This window comes from Sphaeramia orbicularis, chromosome 8, assembly GCF_902148855.1.
Source record: "Sphaeramia orbicularis chromosome 8, fSphaOr1.1, whole genome shotgun sequence".
NCBI lineage: Eukaryota > Metazoa > Chordata > Actinopteri > Kurtiformes > Apogonidae > Sphaeramia > Sphaeramia orbicularis.
This window is the reverse complement of record NC_043964.1, coordinates 43,973,511-43,994,599: the sequence shown is the minus strand read 5'-3', so window position 1 is coordinate 43,994,599 and position 21,089 is coordinate 43,973,511. Positions and strand designations below refer to the sequence as shown.

At 38.3% G+C, this 21,089-nt stretch overlaps 1 protein-coding gene across 1 annotated transcript; it reads left to right on the top strand.

Annotated features, from left to right (window-relative positions):
- The first annotated feature begins 5,043 nt into the window (after window positions 1-5,043).
- Window positions 5,044-19,918, top strand: ldlra (low density lipoprotein receptor a). Its single transcript, XM_030140222.1, has 18 exons — window positions 5,044-5,300; window positions 8,889-9,014; window positions 9,101-9,223; window positions 9,973-10,362; window positions 10,672-10,794; window positions 10,889-11,011; window positions 11,138-11,257; window positions 11,518-11,643; window positions 12,653-12,824; window positions 12,918-13,145; window positions 13,234-13,352; window positions 13,464-13,603; window positions 14,453-14,594; window positions 15,755-15,898; window positions 15,997-16,275; window positions 17,478-17,558; window positions 17,657-17,820; window positions 17,910-19,918. Exons 1-18 carry the CDS (start codon window positions 5,243-5,245, stop codon window positions 17,964-17,966), a joined length of 2,715 nt encoding a protein of 904 aa, XP_029996082.1. The 5' UTR covers window positions 5,044-5,242; the 3' UTR covers window positions 17,967-19,918.
- The last annotated feature ends 1,171 nt before the right edge of the window (window positions 19,919-21,089 follow it).

Genomic DNA, 21,089 nt, shown 5'->3' with positions numbered 1-21,089 from the left:
CTGTTTCTGTTTGCAAGAGTCGCCCACTCGCCCACCCCACAGAACGTATTCCCCCATCTTCTGCCTTTGGGCGGGGCTGATGTGAAAAATTCAGGTGGAAGAACCTGATTTGACCCTCAAAGAAAAAACAAAACAAAACAGGGAGACAGAAAAGCATTTGCAGCCAAGACTGGGTTTGTTTTGAGTCTGTCAGTAGAAGCGGTGAATATGAAAAAGGCCTGTGGGGGTGAGGAGAATACTGGAAAAACCAGAAGTAGCTGACAGCGGCCAGGGTGAGGAGGACCAGATTAACCAGAGTCTAAATAAACTGTAGTAGAGGAAGGCTGTGATCTCTGTGGTTACTCTGGTGTGTGAGTGTTAACCTCACCTGCTCCTTTCACTTCCCTCAGGTTGTGGTGACACTCGCTACTCAACCAGAAAACAACTCACTGGAAGGAGAAAAATAGTACAGATTCCACTTCACTCCACTGCAGTCGTCAATGTCTTAAACTAAAATCTCTTAAAATTATACAAAATGCAATTTTAAGTCTATTAAACCTCTCTAAAATGAAAACAATACTGTTCATGACAATAACAAGCATTAGTTTCTCTCCAATGTGCAAATCAACTGGCTTTTGTATTAAATTAAAACATGAGCATCAAATCACTAAATCAAAATTATTTTGGTCATGCATGCAATTTTTATCATCTGTGTCGGATCTTTTATGTCCTTGGTTTTGTTTTTAAGTGTTTTTTTTTTATCCTTTACGTAGTTTTGTTATTTCTTTTGTGTAATTTTTATTTCTTTTATTTTGTGCAGTGTTTCATCTTGTTTTTTTTGTTTTTTTTCTTTTACATCATTTTCATCTTGTTTCATCTTTATTCTTTTTTTTCTTCCCAGCATATTATATTGTTCCATCATTTATTTCCTTTATATTTTATTTGGTCTCTTACATCTTTTTTGTCTTGTTATGCCATTTTTGTCTTATTGTCTCTTTAAGATGTCTTTTACGTTGTATTCATCTTTTTAATCTAGTTTCCATTGTTCAACTTTTATGTCATTTTAGTCTTGTTAGGGATTTTGTCTCATTTTTTTTCTTGTTATACCATTTCTATCATTTTCATCCTGTTCAGTTTACATCATGTTTGATATCCACCAGTGCAGCTTCTTTCCTATGGGTTTATTGGGTCATAATAAAATCAGTAATCTTATGTAGGAAAGATGCAGAGTGATGCAAGATAAAATAATCATTAATTTCCTTCAAAGGTATTAAAACTACAACCTGCATGGGGTCAAATGTACAGATTTCTTTGTTAAAATGTTGTAAAAGTAAAACACTGTCAAAAACTCTTGTAAAGTACAAATACATGAAACCAGTGTGTATGTGCAGTACTTAATTACTTCTCACCTCCACATTTAACAGATTCATCAGGAATTTGTCTATAGCAGGGGAGTCAAACATACAGCTCGTGGGCCAAAACCGGCCCACCAAAGGGTTAAATCTGGCTCATGGATTGAACCTACAGAGTGCAAAAATTACACTGAAGATGTTAACAATCACACTCATTTTAGTTCAGGCACCACATACAGCTCAAGTGGGCAAGACCGGTAAAATAATGATAAATAAATTGTATGTAATTTTACTTTATTACATTAAAACAAAGAGAAAACATTTTCATTATTTATAATTGTATTTATGCTATTATTTAACTGGTTAGACCCACTTGAGATCAAATTGGGCTGTATGTGGCCCCTGAACTAAAATGAGTTTGACACCCTGGTGTATAGTGTGACCTATCTGTTCAATCAGTGTTTCCTAATGAGGTGAAAGGAAGGAATACAAAGGGGGTGACATGTGTGTGTATTTGTGTGTATTTTGGGATGTGGACTAATCAGTGGACATCTCATCAGTAAGTTAGGTCAACTCCGGCACAGTTTTGAAAACTTTCACTGTAGCCGGTCACCCAAAGGACCCACTTTTATCAGAGCAGAGGCCTGAAAATTCCTTGTCACTTCTTATTAAATGCTCCCTGTGTACAGTGATGGTGGGAGGACGAGGTGAGTGGGTTCAGTCTCTGGCAAAGGCCCACATCAGAAAGGAAGTGTCCTCTCTCTGCTCACTGTAACCATGCACAATGTACACCTGAGCTGTGGTGATTCATTTGATGTAAATGTTGTTTAAAAGTGGAAGCGGCGTGACAGCTTCGGCCTTGTTCCTTCACACTCTCAGCTTTTCCCACATGGTCACTTCAATGGTGACTACATAGCCTTGTGTTGTTTGATTGTTCCTTAACAAAATTAACGCAGAGTGCCCTTTCATCAGGGGAAACTGAAGGCCACACATGATTTACCAGTCAATAAAAGTTACCCTGGTGGGAGGTGTGAGGGGCTGGCCATGTTATCTAAACTCCATCTGTGACAATAACAGTACCATATTTACTTCCTATGATGAAAAACTCTGTATTTGTTACAGTTTTACATCAGAGTGTGAGTGGTTTCCCTCATACAGGCTCCCTCCATTTGGTTCAAGGTTGTTTTGAACTTTTATCTTACCAGATGAGCTTTATCGCCTCACCTCCTCTGATGTAAATCTCACTGTAAACTATGATATGGACCCAGAGGACGTGAAGACTTTGGACCTGAAGGCTGTTTTTAATTAGAGGTGGAAGTGATATTTTATTGTTTTATCAGAGGGTTTTCGCCAATGCTTAAGTCACCTGCTTTTTACCTTTTACTAGTCCTATTTATTTTTTGGAAGAGAACATGTGTTTATGAAGTCAACTGTGTCCTTTTCTGTTATCATAACAGCAAAACAACCTGCTGCACCCAGTCAGCTGCCGGTTCTGTATGTATACCCTCATTTGGGGACAGATTTTGGACTTCAAACAAGTGAAGTAAGGACAGTTTGTTTACATGGAGGAATAACTGCTACTACTAATTTCAAGTCAAGTTAAATTACTTTCCTCTGGATTTAGTATGAGGCTGTATGGCATTACAGACTTCAGGGTTACAGGTATATTAATCATAAATACAGACAAATATAGCCTACAAAATTACAGTATTAAAGGTTTATTGTGTGGTGTTTAGTTGCATATTACAATACCATATCCTACACTGCAAAGAAATGTGAACGTCACTCATTAGAGTCTGTGTTTGTTTTGTTCAGTTTGGACTTTTTAGTTAAGGGGATATAAACTCTGATCAGCATTCAGAAATAGCAGATGATGATGATATGTACATCTTAATGCTGGATTCAAACCTCTATGAAATGGAAAAATGTAGAAGGGAAGCCCATTCTGAGTTACTGTAGAAATGTGGCAGAACAACATGATCATTTCTGTGAAAGTCAAACTGCTCCTTATGTGGATAGAAACCACTCATGTTAAGGTAATACAAAGGGTTATACATTAATGGAAACATAATTCTGAATGTTGTATTCCCTGTGTAAATCTTTCATTCTTGTATGGCTCTGTTACTGTCAGTACACCAACACATGAAAACAAAAAAACATACAAAACAAAACCCCAGCCCAATTATCTGTGTCTCGTATTATCTTCTGCTTCAGCCCCTCACGTTCCTACAAAAAATGGGATCTTTTTATAAACAAATACAGGGGGACACTAATCTTTACTTCAATCAAAAATGTCTTTTTTTTTTCTCAGAAAAAAAATCTAAACAAGTAGTGCATTTGTCTTTCACCATGTTCATCTTTTCATCTGTTACTTTGCTGTTGTCATTAAACTTACTGATAATGTGAAAAATATGAAATATAAGCAGACTTAACCTTTAACCTCCTTACTGTGTTCAAAAGTAGCTCTATTTGTTTAACCTTCAAAGACCCAAACAACTGTTGGCAACAAAATCATCTTCTGATCTAAGATGTTTAATACCTGTTGAATCCCCAGTTCCCATCAATACATGTAAATAGTTGGCATTTGTCATCTTTTCATCAGATATGATCCATTTGAATGTTCAGAGGCTATGTAGTGGTTGTAGAAACACCATCTTCTTCTACAACATTGATTCACTAGTAAAACCCATGGAGTTTGACAAATGACAGTGGATGGAGACACTTGTTTTATGTTCAGCTAATGATATATTTTACTGAAAAGGTCAATTTTTCCTCAGTTTTCTCTGTTTTGATATAATAACCTTTGAATTTACTCTGAGCTTTGATGAACATCTATACGGTTCAATGAATGAATTCTAGGAAAATACACAATTTAAACAGAAAAATGCAAAATGCAGAGAATAAATGACAATAAATGGTGATAAATCACATCAAAAAAGTTAAATATAGAGGGGAAAAAATCATTTGGGAGCTGCCACAGAAGTAGCACTGAGTCTTTATGGGCTAAAATCATTAATCATGAAAAAACTATACCATGCAGTAAAAGGTTTGGTAATAAGTAAGTCATTATTAATCCATAACTATAAGTTCTGAGGACATAACTTACTTTTAATGTACATGTAAAGGTCTTTTAAAAAGTAATAAGTGATCACATTGTGTTTTATTATATTCCATGGGCCATTGCTGAAGATGGGATGAAACCTCGTTTTGGTCCTGCAAAGTAAAGGTATGTTTCTCATACACTGAAACCGGGTCAAATTGCCCACAGCGCAACAGGAGGGTTAAAAACAAAAAGGCCTGGAGAACCGGACTGGTTCAGGTCAAATTCCTGAGACCGCCTCTGTTCAGCATGTGAGCCTGTAGGGAGTCAGACTAATGTATACAAACACTGTACCCTATATATATATATATATATATATATATATATATATATATATATATATATATATATATATATGTGTGTGTGTGTGTGTGTGTGTGTGTGTGTGTGTGCGTGCGCGCGCGCGCGCGCCTGACTGAAAGGGTTAATACACGCATAGTAAAATCCATCCCACGAAGCTCCGCCCGCCGATTGTTGAGGCTGCGTGCCTCAGAAATCACACCACTCCAAGTCCCGCCTTTCCCCTCCCGGGCCCCTGTCGGTCCCACCCCCTTCTGGACCACATTGAAATTGGTCTGATGTTGTTGCCAAACATTACAGTGTGCCCAGGAGCATCCCTCCTCAGACCTTCCAACAGGAGCATCCCTAAACAGAAAAGCGCACGAGGAGTCAACAGGAGCCTTTGGCACTAAACCCCCTAAAAGGCTCAGAGCGGCAGACAGTCCCACAGTGGTCACTTTACTTACAGTGCAATAACAATAATACAAAGCAGTGTGTAATAATACATTCAGCTTCCAGTGCGTCTAGAAACATGGGACGTCCGTTTTACGCGTCAGTTTTGTTCCTGATCTGCTCAGTTTTTCAAACAAGTAAGTTCAGTTTTTGTTCATATCAGCTACAGACAGTATTAATGTGTTTTATGCAGTTTATGTGTTTTATATGTAAATATTATTCATTATATCCTAACTGTTGTTTGTGTTGTGTCGTGCGTCAAGCTGCGTAAACCAGTCTTGCGTTTCAGTTTGATGCTTTTCATAGAAACGTCTTTGCAAATTTGATTAAAAACACCATTTTAGCCAATTAGAAAGTGGTGTGGGTTTAAATTGCCTACTCCTCTGACAGCACCGGATGCAAGGTGATGGGGGGGAGGGCGCCATCACTCTCAGAATGTAGGTCAAATCTCTCCCGTTCCCCCTTCTCCATTTCCTTCTCCATGGAAAAAAAAAAAAAAAATTGGATTCATTTAAAAAAAAAAAAAAAGTTCGGTGTTTGATATTTTGCCAGCTTGAGGACAAGTTTTAATGCTTGCACATTCAACATAGCATGGTTCTTTGTATTTGTTTTTTCTTTTTTTTTTTGCCGGCTTTTGAATGGAGCTGCATGTTTTTTTTGTGCTTTTCATTTACTGGCGCTTCTCTCGCAGCAGGTCTGTTCAGCCAATGAGCTTCGAGTAACGTGAATACAGTGTGTGTGAAAGATGTCAAGCGGGGTTTGTGAAAAGCCGGTTTGTGAAGCTGTTGCCATTCATTATGTGGGAACAGGCGCCACTTGCATTTCATTTAGTCACCGTAGGAAATCCATCTAGTACAACTGGATGAGCTATCAGCACTGGAGACTTACCCATAACTGCCACTGTTTGATGATGCAATATCAACTGTTTTTGCAGGAGGTTCTTATCCATTCTTTGTCCCTTTTTTCCCCTACCTGGAACGCCCTATACAATGTGACTATGAATGAAAGCCTCCAACACAAACACACAGATGGACTCCTGCATTCCTCACTTTTTGGTTGTGATGAAAAAGTCAGTGTCAGACTTGTTCCAGTGTGGTTCTGGGAAATGTATGCGTGGTGGTAAAACATGTTAGAACTGGTATTGACCGATCCACGTTTCCACACCAGTCACAGTGTGTGATATTGTGTTTTACGTGATGGAGAGTTTTTTTTTTGGGGGGGGGGGCTTCAAAGTTCTCCGTCCCCTCACCCACTTCTGTCTCACGTGCAGGTTTGGACACAGGATCTTGAACGTCCACAACATCAATGGGCTTCCAAGTTTACATTATTTACATTATTCAGCAGTCGTCTCCTGACTCTTTCCTCTTGACTCATGACAAATCAGTTAAAATATTGGGTAACAATCTGTGACTAATGTGTTATTTTCCCGGTATTGACTTATCCTCGATCAATAATGCCGACATTCAGACCAGCTTGTCTTTCAAGGTCTGAACTTTAAGCCTGTTGAGTAAATAACCAACATGAACTTGTGTTTGGGTAATATGGTACTGGTTTCAGGGAATGGGAGTTAATCAATGAGGTGAACTTTTTTACTTCTCAGATACTTGACTTGTCTTCAGAGGTGATAACAATCTTTATGGCAACACAGAAAAGGCAATAACACTTACACTCACTGACATGCAGTCTTTAATATATAATTGACTGGAGTAGTATTTTTCAGACACGTTTTAGAGACGGAAATGACTCACTATTTATGGAGTCACATAAACTACTACAACAGAGGCAGTGACCCTTCCTCCGAAGTGCAGAGTCAAGAAATAAAACCTTGCTTTTTTGTTGAACTGCTTCAACCATGACCAGTAACAGCAGATGTTTGACTTCACCTATACGTGGTTATGATTTACTGGTGTCAGACATTTACAGTCACCATTTATGTATGATGCCTTTGTTATATTTTTTTCAAGTGGCACAAACTCATATAATTATTAATGCAGGTACATAAATATTTAATCAATAATATTCAATAAATTTGCTGCTAAAGGCCTTGCCACCTGTGGTGTTAATGGTCCTAACTCCTCCCTCTGGGTCCTGTCAGAAACAGGTGGCCATGTGGGGTTTGATCCCTCAGGGTCAGGAATCCACATGGGCCCCTGGAGCTTTTTATAAAGTGCTTTTCTCAAGTTCAGTATCATTGGCTTGTCCACAAGGTGCCCAGGGATTCAGAAAAAAACTTGTAAATTGCCTTAAATTGAATAATTTTAGTCCTTACAGGTCATTAAATTTTAGCTTGCCACCAGCAATATTTTGTCCAATCTTAATCATCTATCTTTTCATTTATTTTTGTCAAAGCAAGTCAGTTGTAAGTGAAAATCCACATTATATATGTTACAAATGTACTGTTAAACCAGACTGTACATTGACTGTATATGTGGACTTAACTATCATCTGGCAAAATATTGTTTAACTTAACTCATTATATTCTTCACAGCACATCCCTTATATTTACCTAAATATGAAAATTATGGTTTGTCCAAAGCTCTGTCTTAAATTTGGACCAAATTATCTTGAAAAGGTTTTAAAACTGGAGAAAGAGAGGATGAGGAGGGTAAGAGTTTACTAGCAGGGCTCATAAACACTGGAAATGATATTTCTGTTGATATCTATGATTGGGAATAATGCAAATCTCCATGTTTACATAGTGAGTAGAGCAGGTATTTAGTGATTTATCTTCCCTGCTTAAACAAGTAATAACATGCAAACTTAGTTCCTCCAAGCCCCTCTGGAAGTGTTTCTGTCACATAGTGAACCCCTCCCATGCAACACAGTGGGACTGACAAAATGAACACAAGTCTCAAAAAGTAACAACATTCTTTGTTCATGTTCACTCATTCAACATGATTTTGAATGTTTCTGTGCTTTATGAATTTTATGTTGGATTCAATGTCATGCTAACATTAGGTAACTAATTTTTTTAAGCTTCTGGTAGCTAATTTAGTACATTGTTGCCACTGTAGAGTAGCAGAACATAAGTGTTGAATCTATTTGAAATGAGTGTAAGGATTTTTGGTGGAAAACTGACCCAAATCCTTTAGAAACCAGTGCACAGACTGTGATCACAGATGCAGGCAACACAGAATGTCATTAGCTTCATAATGAAGTTACAGACTTCTGTATAAACTTCACATAAGCACAAATGTTACATGTTGAATCTTTTACTTTGAATAAATATTGTGATCAAGCTTAATTTTCAATATAGCAGAATAATAAATACAAGAATTCTTTGTGATAAAATAAAATTTAAGAAAGGCAATTCAGTAAAATAAAATCTTGTGAATAATAAGTTATTATAATGTAAAAAATATGAATAGACTAAAAAACATAGAAGTAAAATCAAAATTAAACAAAACGCCCTGAAGCTAAAAAAAAAAAAGTGACTTTGAAGTTTTGTCTCAACTTGTTCCAGGTTCCAATGAGATGATCAGAATTTAGATCAACCTGTATGCACCTGATTCTACACGTGCCATGAGTGTAAACATGTTTTAATAGTTTTCTTTATGTTATGCAGTGTGACTTTTTGTGTGTGTGTTTTTATGGGCGTTTTCCAGCAATAACTCATGGGAGATTACAATATATATGTGAATACATATTGTATTCACATATTGTATATATTGTATATTCTCATATCTAAGTGCTGAATTGTGTGTTCTTATATCTCTGTGTCACAGATGCATTTATAACATGTGGAACCAGGCAGTTCCAGTGTGGAAATGGAAAATGCATCACAGTTAGATGGGTGTGTGACGGCACCGATGACTGCGGCGACGGTACTGATGAACTCCCCGGTACCTGCTGTATGTATCAAAGTTTAACACTTTACAGCTGCTGTGATCCCACATTCAGTGTGATAATGCGTGAATTTGAATATTTTGTTTTCCAGTGGCCAAAACTTGTAGACCAACAGAGTTCAGCTGTGCAGATCGTCTTAACCAATGTATACCAAAGACCTGGCAATGCGACGGAAAAGCTGACTGTGAGAATGGAGCTGATGAAGAGAGCTGTGGTGAGATGCAAAAGAGACATGTCTGATTTACTTCTAGTGTTATAACAGTATAACATGAATCACCTCATAGTATTACAGTCTGCAGTATTACACCAGTATTAGTTACAGTGACTGTTAAATACTGATGTTTTTTACCTATTTCAATTAAAAATGTATGTGGTAGCATCACTAGAATCAATATAAAAAACCAACACATTGTATATTGTGCTGATGTGTGTTTATTTGGTTATTCAAGCAACTCTATGAACTTTATGCCCATTTTCTATGACAGATTTTGTAACATATATTTAGTTTGTTTCTGCAGTATGTTTTAGTGCTGACTGTTTATTTAGATGTGTTTTTCTTTTCTTCCTGTAGTTGTATGTAAACTATATTTTAATGGTTTTGTGGATGGGAGCCCCAGCCAAAAATCTTACAATGTGGAACAATGAAGGGAATCTTGAATGTTGAAAACCAAAGACAAACACACACGTTGTACATGTCCTGTTTGGACAGAAGAAATTAGGGAAAAAAAACAAACAAATAAATTGAACTGTACTTCCTTTTGCACAACATAAATATGAATAAGCATGCAAACATAGGTGAGATTCTTCTTCTGGCTGCTTTTTTTCCCAAATACCTTGAATAGGTAAATGTTAGTATCACAACTGTAAATTCCAATATTACAACATTGCATCCATATTCATCACTTCCACAGGCATTTGTTGTTGCAGCCTGACTCAGTTTTTGCCCTTTCTTATCTTTTTTAGCACCCAAACAGTGTACAGACACCGAGTTCCGCTGCAGCACCGGCCAGTGCGTGTCCACCTCCTTCGTGTGCGACGATGAGGCTGACTGCGACGACGGAAGTGATGAGGCCTCCTGCCCGCCCATCACCTGCAGTCCAGCGTCCTTCAAGTGCAACAACTCCGTCTGTGTGCCACGCCTGTGGGCTTGTGATGGCGATGCCGACTGCACTGATGGCTCTGACGAGTGGCCTCAGAATTGTGGCACTATGAGGCCTGCAGTTGCTGCCACCGCCGCTGCACATCCCTGCTCAGCTCTGGAGTTTCACTGCCGCAGTGGAGAGTGCATCCATGGTAGCTGGAGGTGTGATGGAGGGGCGGACTGTCTTGACCGATCGGATGAGGCTGACTGTGGTAGGGTTTAGTGAAAAGTTTTGGGTCAAAAAAGCCATTCTGGAGGATTCTGTTGGGTTTCTGTAAATTGGCTTAGAGTCTGGTTTTGACCAACTCTATATATAAAGTGTCATGAGATAACTTTTTTTATGATTTGGCGCTATATAAATAAAATTCGATTTGATTTGATTCTTTAAGTCAGTTTTTCCTTATAACGAGAGATTAGGTCCTCATTTTGAGATACAAGTCTTTATTTTGAGATGTTTCTCTGAACTGGGCTTCCACAGGGTTCCCACTGGGTTGTACATTTCTGCTTTTGCTTTATTTTAGCTCGTTCTACCTGCCGTCCTGATGAGTTTGAGTGCGGTGATGGGACTTGCATCCACGGCAGCCGCCAGTGCAACCATCAGTACGACTGCAGGGATATGAGTGATGAAATAGGCTGTGTAAATGGTAAGAAAACTCAACTACAGATTGATAATTTATAAGCTCTGGTTCCCTAGTCATTCATTTATTTATTTATTTTAAAAAAAATTTTCATGCACAGCAACCAGATGTGAGGGTCCGACCAGGTTCAAGTGCCGCAGTGGGGAGTGTATCAGCATGGAGAGAGTGTGTGACAGGAAGCGTGATTGCAGAGACTGGTCAGATGAGCCTCTTAGGGAATGTGGTAAGTACAGAGACATCTCATTTATAACTGTCTGCCTAATTACTACTTTCGAAGCATCGGCAGCTTCAGAATGCTAGTTATATCCTCAGAAATAAGACCTTAGACCTTCTCTTCGTCCTACTCCAGGCTCTAATGAGTGCCTGTACAACAATGGCGGCTGCTCTCATATCTGCAACGACCTAAAGATCGGCTACGAGTGCCTTTGTCCCACTGGATTCAGACGGGTCGACCAAAAACGCTGCGAAGGTAATGGCCTCTCACATAGTTAGATATACATGTGCTGTTCGAATGCTCTTTTTTTGTTTTTTGTGAACTTCGGCCAGACAGATATGATGCCATTTGTTTACTCTGATGCAAACTCTTCAATGTCACTTAATCTGCTATTAGATTTAAAAAAAAAAAAAAATCATGTAATTTTTATTGAAACAGTGACTCAGCAAAGCTACGACTGTGTTAGTCTGTTGTGAAGTAACCTTTTTTTCCCCCTTTTTTTTTTTTTAAATCAGATATTGATGAATGTGCCAACCCAGACACCTGCAGCCAGATCTGCATCAACATGATTGGCAGTTATAAATGCCAGTGTGAGGAAGGGTACCAGGTGGACCCTGCAACCAAAGCCTGCAAAGCCATCGGTAAAGCTTTATGTAGCAAAAGCTGAAATGTTTATTTAGTGAAAAATGTATGGAACATGATCTTAGATTTGTGCAAGTGGTAGCACTTGATTTATGTTTTCAGTCCTTCTTAATACATTGACAGATACAGAATATTTAGAGAAGAATCTTTTTTTAAACTTTATTTGTTATTATATTTACATGCAGATATGCAACACATACTGAAATTCACACTGCATTTATCTCAGCACTGGAGACTAAAAGCAGTGGGGTACCATGTCAGGCATCCGGGGGGCAAATGGGGAGGTTAAGTGCCTTGCTCAAGGGTGCATCAGCCAAAAAAAAACAACAAAAAAAAAGATTAGCAGAGGGTTATGAGCCCAGCACATTTCTGCTGAGGTACTCTGCTTATAAAACAAATTACTGAAGAATGAGGGTGAAGAATTCTGAAAGACTGTCACAAGTAGACTTCAACTGGGGAAAGTAACCTAAAAAAACAAAGATCAGATTGACCAACCAAAACAAAACAGAAGACATCTAACCCTCTCAGTGCTTTTGCACAATGTGTAACAAATACCACAACACAGAGATGTAAGCATTTCATATGTGGTGTTTGTCAAATTAGGGACTACATATGTGTAATCTGAATAAGTATCTTCACTGAATTTTTGGCAAGAAAACTATGACTAACTGATTTAGTAGCGGATGCAGCAGAGGAGTAAATTAGTCCCTGCACTCAGGGCCCTGGTGAGGGTGGGCTTTGATCACAAATTAGATTGCCATCCTGGAAATGTGTGGTGAACCCACCTTCTGGATAGTCATCTGTAGTGTCTTAACATCCAACAGGTCCCTGGCAGCCTATTCCATTGTGTAATCAGATGATGCTATATTTCTGATAGCTATCTCAAGCTAGTCTTAGTAACTCATTCTACTCTAAATTCCAATAAATTATTGATAAAATACTGTAACTCCCTTACACCACTGAGATGAAACTAACTTCTAATAAAACTTTTTTTTTCTGATTTTGTAGGAACCATAGCTTACCTTTTCTTCACCAACCGTCATGAAGTCAGAAAGATGACTCTGGACAAAAGTGAGTACACTAGAGTGATCCCCCGCCTGAAAAATGTTGTGGCTCTGGACATGAACATGGCCACCAAAGAGATCTACTGGTCAGACATCTCCCAAAAGAAGATCTATAGGTAAACACAGAACACAACCAGGATGCAAATAGAGCTATAGTGTTTTATTTCATTGAAATGTGTTTGATGTTAGCTGTATACTTTTCAATCCAGAGCTCAGATGGATTCGGCAGAAGACCACTCTCATCACAACATACTAATAGACACCGACATTGACGCTCCTGAAGGCATTGCCTTCGACTGGATCCATGGGAACCTGTACTGGACCGACAGCATCCGCAGCACCATCTCTGTGGTTACTGCTGATGGTCAACGTCGCAAAACTCTGTTCCATCAAGACTTATCAAAACCTCGGGCTATTGTGGTAGACCCTCATAGCAAGTAAGTGAATCACCATGATATTTTAATCAGTGATCAGTCATAGACTGTCTGAGAACCTGGTGGAATGATGTCCTCTGTGTCCTCTCAGCTTTATCTACTGGACTGACTGGGGAAATCCTGCTAAGATTGAGAAGGGTGGTCTAAACGGAGCGGACCGCAACACTCTGGTCACTGACAACATTGAGTGGCCTAATGGAATCACACTTGGTATGCGTTCACACCTGAGGCTCATTTCTTTTCACATGAATGTTAGTGGTCACCCTGGTCTGACCTGTTGCACCCCCCCCCCCCTTTCTGCTACCCACCCCTCCTCTCCAGACCTGTTGAACCAGCGTCTCTACTGGGTGGACTCGAAGCTGCACACCCTCTCTAGTATCGATGTGCAGGGTGGCGGCCGGCGCACACTCATTATAGACGAACACCATCTGGCTCACCCACTGGGACTCACAGTGTTTGAGGTAGATTTTAACCACTCGATACTCTGACGCTCATATTGCACTCATCATATGCACACTAATACTCCAATCATTATGCGATTTCTGCAGTTATCAGATTATTCAAGTGATCATGTAAACAGCATAATGTGATATGCTTTATCAGATAACAGCAGTGATCTCATTATGAGAAATCAGATTTACACACCTGGATTTCTCCCCAATACTCCGATGTCTGCATGCATGTATACAGGCTATCCTGATTTATTTCATTCTGTTACATCTGTGCTTTTGTAAAAAACAAAGAAATGATAGAAAACGGAAGTTACACGGTCAAATGTGAGCATAAGAAAATAACAGGAAGTTTGAATACACCATCACTACTTACGTACATACTCCGAAAGAAATCCGATAATGGACTGAAACATCTAAACCAGGGTTTTTCAATTATCACATTTCTTAAGTACATGTAAATGCATCAGATCTGATTATCACAATTACCTGATTACTCCCAACTATTGGATTTTTGGGATCATGTAAACAAGCTCATTGTGTTTTATGCACTAGATTTGAATGGACAGGTCTGCGTTGAGATGCTTTTAAGGAACATTGTTGTATACTTTTAGTACCTTTTAAATTATTGTGTATTATGTGTTTTATGTACGTGTTTAGGGTGGATGTATGGCTGAAATTTCTATTTTCTGTAACTTCTGCTGCTGCTGCCTTGGCCAGGACTCTATTGCAAAAGAATAAATAAATAAACTTTACCATCTTTGGATACGGAGCCTGATGATTGCAATGCTACATTACCTGAAGTATTTCTCACAAATCCTCAATCGGATGTTCATGCTTTGTTGTCTCATGTGCTTGTAGGAAAGAGTCTTCTGGACAGATGTCAGTAACAACGCCATCCTCAGTGCAAACAGATTGACGGGTGGTGACATTTCACCTGTGGCAGAGCACCTTTCATCCCCAGAGGACATTATTCTTTATCATAACCTCAAACAGCCTGCTGGTAAGAGAGGCCAAAGACATAGCACTACATGAATAGCTAACTTTCATTTTTCAGAAACAACATTAAAAAAAAGTAACGTTGTTAATGAGGTTGTTTTGTGCTGATTTGACTTGACTGGCAATATTAACTACTCATTCCCAAAAAATAGGTTGTGACCCACAGATGAGTTACAGTTATTGGGTCAAATAAATCTCCATTTCAAGCTTTTTAAAAACTTTAAACAGCAAAGAGGAGAGAACAGTTATGGAAGACAACATAAGACTGCTTTTATTTGGTCTCTTGTGATTAAATTAGATACAGTATTTTTGATCTGTTGGGCAATGCCCTCATAACCACCCCAGATGAGACTTGAACCCACAGTCCCTGGCTTAGGAGGCCTGTGGCTTATCCATTAGGCCACTGCAAAAATATCAGTCAAACTTGTATCTCCTCAAAATGCCTGGTTTACTGGCACAAAATTTTAAAAAAAAAATCATGTGAAATGATCAAGAACGTACTAGAATTTACTATGATTTATAGATAAAGCTTGTTATGAATTGGGTCACAGTCCATTGAAAAGAACTTTGGGAAACACTGGTATTTACAGCCCAGTAAAAACTATGAATCCTCCCTTTAATCTCACAACTTTCACTTTTAATAAAGAACTGTTATGTCCAAGGTTCAAGGTTCAAGGTTACTTTATTTATACCCGTGGGTAGATTTGTTTTGCAGACGTAGTGATTGCTTTTGGCATTACAACAAAACATACATTGAACCTGTTCGGCAGGTACTTGATTGAGCGTCCAGACAGGACAAGAACAATATAACATGTAATGGACCAAATAGTGTCTCTTTTTTGCCAGTTTCAACATGAAAATATCACATCCTTATTTCAGTTTACCTTTATTTTACTTTAATCTGGAAGATGCTAAGATGAAGGATATAGCTGAGTTAAAGAACACAGTAAAATACGCAACAGTGACAATAAGAAAGAGTGAAGAAAATAAAACAAAGCAAAGATATACAAAACAAAGGAATCAACTGAAACAAAAACAGTTGTGAGTAAAATGTGGCAAAAGTAAAGGCTGCCATATTCATAAGATATTGGCTTTAATATGAAATTTTATGATAAAATATTCCAAATGCTGCAAACCAAATGTTTTATCCCATTCCCATTGCAGGCAGGGATTGGTGCCAGGTGTCCAATGGTGGCTGTGAGTTTATGTGCCTTGCAGCCCCTCAGGTGGGCAGATATCCCCCCAAATACACCTGTGTGTGTCCAGATAACATGATGCTCGCCAGAGATATGAGGAGATGTGTACCTGGTATGTATTTAATCAGAAAATACACTGTCAAACCATGGTAAGATTAGTTCAATTGAGTATTTTCATGATCTTACGTCTATGTATTTGCTCTCCACTAGCTGTGCCAACGCCTGCCACTTCTGTTCAACCCGAACTTCCTGCTACAACACCCCGTCATCTACCACCACAGACGACCACGCCAAAGCCACCCATTCACACCACAGCAGCACCCTCTGTGATCACCAGCACCGTTGCCAAGCCAGTGCCACGCACCGCCACCACCAGGCCTCCAGTCAGGACGACCACAGCAGCCCCAGCACCTCCAAGGAACACAACACCTGAACCAGTGATGCCTAAAGCCGTCCAGACAACCACAGAGACTCCAGTCACCTCTTCAGGCAAGATAAAGCACTACAGTTGTGATGGTTCGAGTCTTAAGGCCATTGTCCATAGTCAGAAGTAAGATTAAACATGCAGAATTTATTATTATGTGCACTGAATTAAGACAACTGCCAAAACTTAACTAACAAAAAGGGGTGAAAACATGGAAGACCATTGAGACCCATGGCTATAAGAATGCCTTTTGTTTTTGCTCATTTTTTTGTGACAAGAGTTCAGAGAGGTCAGTCCCATCCTAGATTGTAACTTTATATTGATGCCAATATTTGATGAAGTACGCCATTTTACTGTGTCATTTAGCTGGTGTTCAGCTTTAGCCTACCCATGACTCCTTAAGCTCTCACAGTGGTGCATTTTTGTCGCAAATCAGTGGGATTTCGTGGATTACCTGTTTTTATATGGTCTATGGTGACTACCCATCCAATTGCACTAATCACTGTATTTGAGTTAAAAAATGAATTTAGCCCATTCTGAAGCCTAACTGGTGTCTCACTTATGAAAGTTAAAGTAAAGAAGCATATAGGCTCTTTTTGGACCCAGAAATGACTGCACTATGATGAGACTTGTAATGACACATGAATACATGTAACTAAAGTAATGTTATATACGATCACTTAAAAATGTACTATGGAAGAGTTGTGTGTGTGCTTAAAGGTTATGTTGGAATCTGTTTTGTGTCGGGATCATTTGCTGACTTTAGCTAACTCCATTACCAAACAAACCATGATCTGAATTGATTTTACACTGATACACTGATTTTTTTCTAGATGTTTCAGGGCACTTTTTCTGTGCAAACCTTAACCTTTGCTTTACCTGAACAATACTAGATAATGTTATCTTACAAATGTGATCACAGAATGTCAGCAGATGTCTGGCTCCCAGCACAACACATACTCCAACATAAACTTCACTTATAAGCAGATGAGCATGTGCGAATCTTGGACAGAACCTTTAAACGTTGGGTTATCTTAATTGGGACTTTAAGCACCTGTATGTTTATTTTTTTTATCCTGACCCATGGATGCCCACTAATCAGTCTTAAAAATTATTGTAGCTGTGCATGTTTTCTAGGTCACGCCGATAAAACATATCCGTGCGTGCATTGCTCTCAGCTCCTCAGCTAACATATAGTAACTATGTCACCACCATAGGTCACTTTCATGTATCATTAACTTACATTGTTTTGTTTACTTTTTTTCAGAATCAGGACATGAAATTGCTGCTGCAATCCCCAAAACAGCGTCATCCACCCAAATAGTTCTCTATATTGTCCTACCTCTAAGTGAGTTCCTTTCACATGGTTGTACTTTTTGCAGCAAATCTAAATTACTTGTAATGATAACACATCTCACCTCTGTATGGGTGTCTCTCCTCATATAGTGATCATGTGTATGGTGGCTGTGGGTGGTGTTTTGCTGTGGAAGAACTACAGGTTGAAGAATACCAACACGATTCACTTTGACAACCCCGTCTATCAGAAAACCACAGAGGACCAAGTACACATTTGGAGGAGCCACAGCCCTGATGGATACTCTTACCCAAAAGTGAGTTTTGTGTTTCACTCAGGCAAACTGTAACCTCTATGCACTGGATTTTATCTCTGAATGTCTGACATCCTTTTCTGTTTTTTCAGAGACAAATTGTGAGGTTGGAAGAGGAGGCCGACAATCCAGCCTTTACAGAAAACTGAAAACATTTGAGCAGGGTGGAAAGAAGAGCCTCAACACTAAGCCACATTGGATGACTTTTTTTTATACCTCACATAGCACAAAGATATGGAAGTCAAAGCCAATATCACTTAAGCTTGAACCACTTTATCCTCACAGTTAATTAAGTGCTCGAAAGTGGAAAACCAGGGTGAACCTTTTTTTTTGTCAGGATGCACATTTCATTCCTCCCCAAATCATGAGTTATTTAATTTGCTCGTTTTTTGATACATCTGGAGAACTGTGCCATTGTTAAAGCCACATAATGTGTTTTCCTCATGCGTGTGTTTAACTGAGCTCATATGAGCCAATTTCACATCGAGATTACCCCCTAACATGTTTTGTACAACTCAGAATGAGTGGTGTAAATACTTTTATTTTTTGCCTTTTGCGAAAATGTGACAAGCGTTTGATGAAACATGATCCTATGTTGCACTATTGCATATGTTGCTTAAATAGCTTGACATTTTGGGATGCGCATGTTCACTTTTTGTCCTAGATTCACAATAGCTAACAGAGGAAATTAGCTTAGCATAGCTTAGCTTAGTTTATTTTAGTTTAATTTAGCCTCTGAGATTGGAAACATAACAAAAACTGTGCTATTACATCAAGCACTGCTCTATGAAACTCACACAGTATCACTCTGCTTCTCTCGTTACTTTTGTACTCAAATGGTACTTGCATGACATGAAATGCTAGAAGTAGCTATTTCTTGAACATGCTGTAAACTAATAATGTTATATATGGCAAAAAGAAAGTATTTATGCTAAACTATGCTAAGCTAAGATGTGCTAAACTTAAGGTCTAGTAACTCTGGTATGGAGGTGAATCTAACTTATCATGTAACGCTAACTCAAAGGAAGCGTATTTCCTAAAATGTTTAATTATTTGATTTTAAAATTTTTTTATTTGATTTTTTTTTTTTTTTTTTTTTTTTGCTGGTTTTATCCTAAAATTAACGCTAATACTGGCAGATCTAAAGGCACAACAAAATGTGAATGTAAATCCAACACGTGCCAGTTCAACCACTGTGACCTCAACTAGTTTCAACATTACCTGTGTAGGTTATTATTTAACCAGCTTCTGCCTCAGTAATGGAGCAATAATATCATCCAAAGGGACCTAAAGCCACAGCTGAGCCTCACACTGTGTCTGTGCCTTCAGTACAGTTCACACTTTACCACGTGTCTTGAGCTAACCAGCAGTCCAGCAGATGTCTGTTGTTGCAGACTTTCTCAGGACTCTTTTTTTTTTTTTTCTCCTTTTTTAGAATAAGTCTCCTGATTTGTTATTGGCTGTCAGTGCACTGGTGAGCCATCCTTAGGTTTTCCTACCATATAGCCGTCTCTGGAGGACTATCACATTCCTCAAAGACAGTAAGGCTTTGATCCATCTCCGTGTGACTAATGGGTCCAGCGTTCTGTTCCGTGACACGTGTATATTTACATCTTCCCATAGGACTTTTTTTGCAGCATTCCTAACTAAAGAAAGCCATGTGCCTTTACTGTGACTTTAAAACACAGTTTTAATGGTTGTTTGAGCTCAATCTTTTTTTTTTATTGCTGACAAATTTGTGCCTTGTTGATGACATATTTTGTTGACATGTTCATGTTGGTGCTATTGAACTCAGTGGATTTGTCCAAAATCTGCCTGTTTACAGTGAGCTGTTTGAGGATATGGCAGTGGCGTACGTCAATGAGGTTACACCGAACAAAGAATATTCTTCTGTTAATGACTGTTGTGAGGCTTTTTGATAGGGAAGCATTCATATTCAAGTGCTAGTGAAATTTTACATCCCGTATATAACAAAGCAGATTACAGTTTCAAGTGTGTGTGTGTGTGTGTGTGTGTATATATAATGTTCATAAATGTAAATATTTGTTCTTTATTCTTTTTTTTGCCAGTGATGTCAGTGTTTTAGCCCTTGTAAACATTAAACATTTGCTGTACATAAATAAATTCTATTTATTATAGAATCACTGCACTATGGTGTCATTCTTGGTTTTCTGACAAGAAATGATTAATAGAACATTAAATAGAAAACAACAACAAGATGTCACCCTTGAAAATGTTATGTTAAATATATGAATGTAAGGTGGGACAAAATAAGACATAATACAGAGAAAAAGGTACTATTAATTACACCACAGCACATGCTAGGGAGCAGATGTGGGGTTTTCTTTATTAACCTTTACTTAACCAAGGAAAAAGACTCAAGATTAAAAATGTCTTTTGAGTGTCCTGGCCAAGACAGCAGCAGTTGAAGTTACAGACAATAGAGATTTCATCCCTTCATTCACGCTAAAAATGTACTTAAAACTAATCATAAAACTTAATTAAACAACCATATATAAAACACAAACCTAAAAACGTGCATATAAAAGACCATCAATAATTTTAAAGGTACTAAAAGTATTCAACAGTATTCCTTAAAATCATATCAAAGCCGAACCCGATTCAGTAAATTAGAAAAACATCCAGTTTTATCTCCTGTAGGTTGTTCTAGGCAGTGGCAGCAGAACATTAAAAGAACTTTTTCCCAGTTCTATTCTGACTTTTGGAACACATAGAGATAGACAGATAGATAGATCCTGGAACCAGAGAATGTAATTATTAACATCATTCCAACAGATGTAGATTATTAAATATGATGGAACCAGACCTAAAATACATTTATAAATAAAAAGAATACCAATGTTTTAGTCTGTGTGTAAAATGATCCATCCATCCATCCATCCATCCATTATTACAGACACATAGATGGCTTCTTATCAGATGCTGAACTATGGAGGTAAATTTAAATCTGCAATACCGCTACAAAGACTTTTTATGTATTTCGACTTGGACAACAGCTAAAAATGTTAGCTAAAAATGTCAAAAACTGCAAAAATTGCATATTCAGACAAAACCATGGACTTCCTGCTAGAGTTTAGTATATGGCACAAGAGTTTGTTTTGTGGGCATCTGGTCCTGATGAATGTGCCTAAATATGGTGCATCTCAGTGAAACTCTGTGCAGGGGCTTCATCTTCAGAAATCTGCAATATATAAAACATTTGGCGGCTTCTCACATATTTTCAAAGCATGTGTTTTCAAGTGCTTTCAACC

Coding starts and splice junctions, on each gene's coding strand:
- ldlra (XM_030140222.1), top strand. CDS start 5,243: ATGGGACGTCCGTTTTACGCGTCAGTTTTGTTCCTGATCTGCTCAGTT. Junction 12,825..12,917: donor TCCCAAAAGAAGATCTATAG/GTAAACACAGAA, acceptor TTTTCAATCCAG/AGCTCAGATGGATTCGGCAG. Junction 13,353..13,463: donor GCCTAATGGAATCACACTTG/GTATGCGTTCAC, acceptor CCTCCTCTCCAG/ACCTGTTGAACCAGCGTCTC.